Genomic DNA, 8,817 nt, shown 5'->3' with positions numbered 1-8,817 from the left:
GACACCAAAATCTCTGTTTACTAAAAGTCATCGTAAAACAGTCTGATAAAGAGAATATTCTTGGTGAGCCAAGGCATGTCTTGTCTCCACTCTTCTACAACAACACGCCATGCCAGCTCACCAGCCGACCTGGCTACTTGTACCTGACAATCAAGTTTATTTATTTATGGTTAAATAGCAGATCTACAAGCTCACAATGCGTCACATCACGACACATTGTGAGCTCGTAGATCGCCTATTTTCAAATGGCCGAAATGTATATTGGGCTGAAGTGGTTAGTGAGTTTTTTAATAATAATAATCCAAATCTACAAAGTAACTAGAGGTTAAAAACGCAACCCCGGTTCTGTTACCTTTGTGACTAACCTACTCACTATTAAACAACCTCACATACAATCCCAGCTGAGCAAATTCCTTCATTGGTTGACTAGTAGTAAGTAGACTAGAGCCTCCCCTTCAGGGAGCTATATAAGAATCCCCGGCTATGACGCACTACTTCCTCTTACACGTCCTTTTCTTCTCGAGGCAAAAAAGAAGGGTGTATGTTGTCGAAGAACTGGGGATACGTTTGTAACCTCTAGTTCTGTGCACTTTTGCTCCTAATCTACGACTCATGCATGCTATACATGTAAGACAGAGGCTTGCGGATGAGGCCCCTAGGCACGTGGCGCGTGGCACCGTAGACAAACCTGGCGTCGGCTCCCGCAGGGTAGAAAACGCTGCCTGGGTTGTCTGCCAGATCCTCCTCATCCGAGGAGTCTCGCCCTGGCGAGTCGGCGGCGGAGGTGGCTGTCACTCCAACGGCGGCAGATGGGACAGCTATCGGGCCGCTCAGGGAAGTGGACGGCTGCCTGCGCGTGCTGCAGGCCGAGGCAGGAGATGCACAACATGTGCTGGTCGCTCCCGGATATCCATCCGTGACAGGTCTGGACCCCGCAGGGCCTCTCTAGGAGATCAGTGCCACTACGTCCACTCTGGGTGAGGGGAGCCGGGTGTCTGGAAGCCATGTTGCATGGTGAGAGAAAGCTAACCAAAGTGGAGCTAGGGCTAAAAAGCTACCTCAAAATTGTACATAGGTACAGTACTTGAGTAAATTAACTTAGATAGTTTACATCTCGGAAAGGAAGTAATGGCACCTATGCTATTTCACAGAAGAGCCTCTGGGTTTTTAATATTATTATAATTTTTTTGCTTTTTATTTTCTAAGAGCCTCTGGTCATAGAAAGCTAATTTATGAAGTATGACACAAACAGATGACCGTTACCCCTTAGAGCCAGTGCTCTTGTGGTCGAAACCCTTTGTTTTCTTGGCAATCTTTGTGTAGTAGGGATCTTTTTTCCGCTTCTGCCCTTGTCCGGTCTGATTGCCGAAGTAAGTGGTGGTTGTGACGTACATGGCACACTCCACCTAGTGTGGGACAACAGCCATGGAGTATTACTTGACAGATAGTACATAACGACTGCTGAAAGAGTGTGGCTTGGCAAAACATATTTTAGCAAATGTTGTCCAGCGATAAGTATAAATTAACCTTGAACCTTATGTATCAATGAACAACGAGGAGTACCTGCATGCGTCCTGAGAAAACGTTCATGGCCTGGGGTCCGGCTGAGATGTAAGCCACAAGCCTGCCTTGTTGGTTGATGTACAGGTCCTCCATGAGAATGTTGTCCAGAACCAGTTTCTTGAAGAGACGGTCAGCGTTGTGCTTGGAGTACGCTGCTCCGACACCAAACAACCCAGTCTGGACCATTGCTGTTTTAGACCCTGTCAGAGAGAAGACCAAAACTAAATTAGCATGTTAAACGGCACATTTTTCAATAGCCCTGCCGTTGGCATGCATTATAGTAGTAGTACTATAAGTGTATCACCGACGAAGATGTCCACAAGCATGTCTAGAGTCAGTCGGGTCTGCTGAGCAGTCTTGACAACTCCAACTTTCTCACAGTTATCCTGGACGAACTTCACAATCTTCTTTGCGTCCTCAGTCACATTTCTCATCTTGTATTTCTGTAAACACACAGGGATCATTCCAACTCCCACATAGGTTAAAATTGAAATGCTCTTGAAAGACTTTTGCATCTGCGATGGTGCTACTGATTTAGAGTGGACTCTTACGTTAGGTCTGGCACAGTTGTCACAGATGGCATCTGGATGGTCCTTGCAGTAATTAGGGTTGAATCTGAGCTCACCAAAGTAAGCGAGCAGCTGTATCCTCCGGCACTCCATCACATTCTCACAGAATTGCACCATGTGGTTCAGGTTACTGTAATGAGTTGATTTGGTATTTATGTCACCTTTTTTGTCCTCTGTGGATAAACAGAGGATATATTGTCAGTACAGACAAAAGTATATAATTTCACACAGCGAAGGTTTGGTGATGCATATTACAGGGAGGCAGTGTGGAAAATATAATGCCAAAATAATAGACTACAAGGACACTTTACAGTTAAAAACCTATCCAAAAAAGTTTTGCATGCCAAAAACTTGGAGCCACGTACTGATGATATACTGCTTAATACGGATAGCGTCGGAGTAGGCATAGAACAGAATGCAGTGAGAGATCAGTCCATCTCTGCCTGCTCTCCCCGACTCCTGGTAGTAGCCCTCCACCGACTTGGGGAGAGTGGCATGGATCACATAGCGGACGTCAGGCTTGTCAATGCCCATGCCGAAGGCTATGGTTGCACAAATGACCTGTAAGAAAAGGATCAGCACATTGAGTTGAATGTGATGTGACTGTGTGTGTGCATGTCAAGGTGAAATTTCCAACAAAACATTTGTAAGAAACTTGAAAACAATTCAAAGCTTTAATGATGCTGTAACATCAAAGAGAGGTCATTTCACCTGACAGCCATCCTGATTGATCCACTTGGTCTGCACGTATTCTCTGACTCTGTCACTCAAACCAGCATGATAGGACAGAGCCAATATCCCTGCCCCCTGTAGACTCTTGGCCATCGTATCACAATCATTACGGGACAGGCAGTACACTATGCCGGAGTCACCTATAATGTTCAGAGGGGAGATTGCATAAATAATTGTAATTTGACTGAGTACCCTCCCCATGCTGGCTTTCCACCCGTGAACATGGCATACTGTGTTGACTGGAGGGCCATTCCAGAGGCTCTACGGAGGTGGTGGCATGAAGTTGCGGAATCTTTATCATTTTTACAGCAGCAACTGCTAGTTTAAAATGTTGTTATCATAGTTCGCATTCTCACTGCAGTCAGCTCTCTCCGGGGGACAGACAGTAGAGTACAGTAGGGGCGTGACGTCATCAATATCACCATAGCCTGATTTCGCTTTTTTTTGTGTGTCATAACAGCTTTAAAGCCCTTGACCTCCCAACCGATATGAATACAGAATATTGGCTGTTGTGTGCAAATGGACATAGTCATGCTATAGTGAGACCTGCACGTGGATAGTGCTTCTTGATCCAGCCGATGCAGTCCTCATCTACCTTCTCAGGTGTCTTAGGCAGGACAGAATACCTGAGGTTAGTTCGGTCGAAACTCATGGTAAATCTGCAAACAAAATGAAGAGGTATATCAATTATTGTTTGATTTTTCATGATCATTAAACCACTGGTGTGGGGTGGGCAGGTTACATACAGCTGTGGTTGAGGCATCTGCAGCTGGTGGAGGATGTCTTTCTGGACACGCGGAGTGGCCGTGGCTGTTAGGGCCATGATGGGAACTGCAGGGAACTTCTTACGCAGCTCATGCAGCTTCATGTAGTCCGGGCGGAAGTCGTGGCCCCACTGAATGAATCAAAACACGACAGATCTGTATTCACAATTGCTTTCTGACAGAAGTTAACGGTGAGCAAACACCTTCATGCATGGGAACACACCTGGCTGACACAATGGGCCTCATCGATAACAAATCGGGACAAAAGGCCTCGATCAAACAGGTTCTGCAGTGCAGAGAGCAGCCTGTTACTTGCACTCACCTTGGGGAAAGAAAAAAACAACAACTTCAGGACCGGGTCTATTTCTAAAATAGCTTTAAAATGCAATATTTAAATTGACAGCAAGCAGAATTATATTCAAATTATGTTTTTGGTATATACAAGTTTGGGAACTCATCAGTAACAATATCTCTCACCTTCTCAGGAGTGACATAGAGCAGTTTAATGATGGGGTCTTTGTTGGACATCTGCATGTAAATATTTGCAGCCTCACTGTCACTCTTGTCACTAGTCAGACTTGTGGCTGGGATCTAATAGGTGCAGGGCAGGGCATCAGAAAAAGAAGAAAGAAAAAAAAAGAAATACATGTAAGTACGTCACACATGTCATTACAACTGTCTTACTGATGTGACAGGGAGCGGTAGGGACAATGCTTACATTCAGAGTGGTGAGTTTCTGGACCTGATCTTTAATGAGTGATTTGAGTGGAGAGATCACCACAGTGACTCCTGGTGACACACAGGCAGGTAGCTGGTAGCACAGGCTTTTCCCCCCACCTGATGAAGAGCAGAATGATGGAGAACTTCAGACTTCAGTAGATGTTTTGCAGAAAGTAAACAAAAAGTGTAGCACCAATCAGCGTATGTGTGATAGGGATGAAAGGAAGGTGTTGTTATTTTTCATTTTTTGTATTATTTCTTTAAATGCAATGATGTTTTCTTTTTGTTTCTTTTATTTAAACACATTGTATTTCCGTTATGGTATTTATGTTGTAATAATATTCCTTTCCCCTTAATCATGTTCTCTTTTTCTGAATGGACTGCGGGACTTTAAGTGAATGGAGGTTCTGGATAGGGTAACTAGCGGCCATGTTGCAGCCTATGCAGTGTGGGGTTGACGTCACGGCTGGCCAATTGAGTGGCAGCTGGGCGCGACGCAGGACTATGAATGGGACGGCGCGTCTCAGTCAGGGGGAAGCAGGGGAACGGAGCAGACGTGTTGTGAGAGAGCAGAGACACCGGGGGTTCTGAGGAACCACGTACGCAATATAGAGACTCATGGGACTGAGTAAAGTAGCTATGCTACGCTAAGTGAGAACCATTGTGCGAACCTTATAGTTTACAGCGACGGAGAGACTGGCGAGCCGGTGAGAGGAACGAACCGGTGCCTGGCCTGCTGTGAGAGAGACGGAGAGAGACGGTCCGTGCTGGCCTGCTGTGAGAGAGACGGTCCTGTGTGTCGCACGCCTACATCACTCACCGGCAAGCGTCTGCTTGCCGGGTGTGTAAGTACCTGTCTATCGCGACACACAAAGTTAAAGCACCGCACTCTAGGACAACCATTATGCACTTGTGAACAGATGAGCTGGCGGCCTCCTCTTGTGTGTTTCAGAATCTGCCGTGGAATTGAGACGTAGGATGTATGCTGTTGAACCCCCTCTCTGCTAAGCTGTGTGGCTATATTGGGCTCCCCGGTGCCCCCCCCCCCCTTGCTATACTTATTCGTTCGGACAGACGAACACTAGTGAAGTGCTCCACGATACGCACCTTGCACTTTACTAGTAGAATTGAAGATGATATTTTAACGATTAATAAATGCTTTGAATTGTTTTATTAGTTAATGGCGCCTTTTAGAATTTAGGTTTTCTTTTGTGTTTTATTGTTTTTGTGGCGGTTAGAGGCCTCTGTCAAGGTTAATTTATAATAAAATATTGTAACTTTGTACCCCCCTGAAAACGTTGTGGTGTCAGTCTCTCCAGGGTGTTCGTACCCACTTATTGCTCTCCCAGCCTGGTATTACTACGAACCTGTGTCTTAGCCTAGTGGTGTGTAAACCTTTAATGGTTTGTTGGTTAAAGTCCAACTGGCGTTGTCCGGCAACAAAGGTCCCCTTTTTACATTTGGGTTTATATAAGAACAATCATACAACAGTGATATATTCCTTTAATGATAAATGGTTAATAGTATTGCATTATTATAATACAGTTATTTCTGAACGTAACAGTAAGACTGGCCCACCTTACATATGCACTCAGGGCCCTGTGATTGACAGACACTGATTGGCTCTTCCACTTTTTGGTTTTTGACTGGACTAATCTAGCCTAGTAAACGACCAACTTCCGTTATCCAGGAGGATGGTTTCCGGAAGAGGGCGGGTACGAGGCTAGGACTAATCTGCATACGTCATGATAATGTGAAGATTTTCCTGGTTTAAGTCATCATCTGGCTACAATGAAAACAAAGCCTATCCTTAGATAGATAGATAGATACCTTTATTATCCCAAAGGGTGCGTTCGGAAATGCGCACCGGACTGCGCGGGCGTTTATCGTGGGCTTGCCCAGGCCTTGGCATAAATATAACGATTGCATTCACCACGGCTTCGTAACTCGCGCGGCCCTGGCCCGCTCTTCGCGGGCACTCGCGCCTGCGGCGCTCGGGCGCGAAGAGCAGGACCAAGGTCCGCTGGCCTTCGCGCCACTTGCAATGTCGTGGACAATAATTGTGACATCTAACCATAAAACGAGCGCTCTACCACACCCGGTGCGCATTTACGAACGCACCCTTTGATACACTCTGACTGAATCACCAGCAGAAAACACTCTCTCGTATTCCACTATCGTGGTTAAAATGGAGTTTGAGGTTACAATGGGTTTGTATAGGAAGGGGACGTGTCTGATTAAATGATTATCAAATATCTAAATAGTGAATAAAGCAAAGTTCTCAAAAACTGTCTGGGGTGTTCCCAAAAGCCTGATTAGACCATAAAATGACCAACATTCTTTTTAAGTGAAATATCCCTAAGGGTAAAGGGATAATCCCTTTACTGTAAATGTACACTGTAAATTGTATATATCTACTGTATATATTTTTGCACTGTTAATTAGTCTACTTTTTCTTTTTTTTGACAATCTACTGCATAGTACTGTGTTCTATCTGTCTGTCATTGAATGATATATGAGATTTAAATGGTTTCCTGTGCAAATAAGCAGAAACGCTTATAGGATCTCCTTTTAGTTGACCTTGTACCAGTGAACTGTACCGTCATGAAACTGTACCTTTTCCTATGCAAACAGCAAACTTCTAATAAAGTCTTCAATCAATCAATCAACCAACCAACCTGTGGGCATCAGGATGAATGTATCCTCTCCCAACATAGCAGCATTGATGGATTCTATCTGATTGAATCTAAATTGATGGAGACCGAAGCGCGTGTGAAAGATCTTCATCATCTCTGGTGAGTGGGGAAAGTTGAACCCTCTGAAGCGATCGTGGGCCCACTGGGCCGGGTTATGGAAAGTGGGTTCTGTAATGTGGGACACAGAAATTAGACTACGGCTAAGAATAGGCTACTACACATACATACAAATACAATTATACAAGTACACAAATAAAAGCTAAATGTGTCATTGAAAGGAGAGTAGGAGACTTTACCACTTACCACCAGGGGAGTTGATCTTTGCTGGCTTGGCTGAGGATGCAGGTGTTGTAGGTCTCGCTGTTTTTCTCTCCCACGTGGATTTGTTGACGGCTCCTTCTCTGACAGTTTTAGCCACATGCTTGGACATGGTGGAGCTTGGGGTTGGGGGGTTCATCAAAGCAGACTGGAATTTCTGATTAATCAAAATTAACCAAGGTAATCAAAAATACGCTGGTTCTCTGTTTGGTGCCGATTTGGTGACTGCAATGGTTTCAGATCAGAGAACAGCCGCTGGCCTTACAAGCACGGGGTCACGGGGTGTGCATGGCATGCTGGGAAGTGGGAAGGTGATGACGGGGGGGAGGAAACCTGGAGGAAACCTTATTTTATACTCTATGGAGGAAACCAACTATTAAAGTAGGCTACAGTCCATTGAGCGACCTCACCCAGTCAACAAATATAGGCTATTTATTTTAAGTGGTCAAGAATAGTAAAAGCACAGTAAATATATTAAATGTCCAAATGTACACTACACACCAGGCATTGAGGCCTCTTCAGTTCCCCAGTAAACAGACAGACCTTCCCGCTGCCATGTATGCTTATCAGTGTCTGCGGGTTTCTAATGTTGGCCTCCTAGGCCCTAGGCTACTCTACACCTTTGACTTGGAAATTGCTGTTAGTTTATTTACTGTATGTATGTATGGATGGAGCCAAATCCAGTTCTTGTTCAGTCTGACCCATTCCAAACCCACGTTTGTTCTATAGAACACCTCCTGTACAAGTCAGTATAACATTATTGTTTCTCTCCAATAGTCCCTTGTAACTGGTGCCATTAAAAACTATTCAAACTTGAAATTAACATTGAATAAATATTGGACATGGCTTCCTGTGGTTCAACATAAAGCATTTTGTGCATTATAATCACATACTGCAATACTGTCACCTAGTGAAAAACACTTGTCATTGCATGATTTATTTTCATTGCTAGTTGCTCAGCACCTTAAGAACTGTGTTATACATACATCAAACCTTACACCACCTTTGAGAAAAACCTATAATAAACTGTTGTTTACACTATAGGCTATAATGCTATATATACGCGTGTGTGTGTGTATAGGTATACACACACACACACACACACACACACACATAATGTATGTGTATATGGGTCAGTGACGTGACGCCCCAAAAAACATGTTTTTTAAAAAACTTTAAATAGCAGGCATAAAAATTATTTACTTTTGTTCTACTCACTCTCAACTTTATGGAAACACATTTTGTTTTTAGATATTTTATTGGAATCAGACTTTATTGAGCAGTTTGTTGTACTTGTGCCTAAAACCGTCATCTGGTGTGACATGACAATAATTGTTCATAAAATGAAAATGGAGTACACCTTTCTTAAAGTTACTCACTTTATCAAAGTCCTTTATCATAACTAACCTGTGATCCACTATAGTTTTGTGAAAATTAATTGAATCTGTATATTTT

General features: G+C 43.9%; 1 protein-coding gene across 1 annotated transcript; it reads right to left on the bottom strand.

Annotated features, from left to right (window-relative positions):
* Window positions 1-603: 603 nt before the first annotated feature.
* Window positions 604-7,474, bottom strand: LOC308294208 (recQ-like DNA helicase BLM; the record flags this gene model as incomplete). The annotated part of the gene is made up of 14 exons (XM_080736935.1): window positions 604-859; window positions 1,264-1,406; window positions 1,564-1,763; window positions 1,868-2,006; window positions 2,115-2,305; window positions 2,498-2,693; window positions 2,844-3,004; window positions 3,417-3,523; window positions 3,611-3,759; window positions 3,852-3,950; window positions 4,106-4,219; window positions 4,347-4,465; window positions 7,027-7,212; window positions 7,351-7,474. The coding sequence occupies 14 exons, from the start codon at window positions 7,472-7,474 to the stop codon at window positions 604-606; spliced, it is 2,184 nt and encodes a 727-aa protein (XP_080593061.1).
* Between the last annotated feature and the right edge of the window lie 1,343 nt (window positions 7,475-8,817).

Source organism: Nannobrachium achirus, assembly GCF_963921795.1.
Source record: "Nannobrachium achirus genome assembly, chromosome: 11".
NCBI lineage: Eukaryota > Metazoa > Chordata > Actinopteri > Myctophiformes > Myctophidae > Nannobrachium > Nannobrachium achirus.
This window is presented reverse-complemented; position numbering and strand designations above follow the sequence as displayed.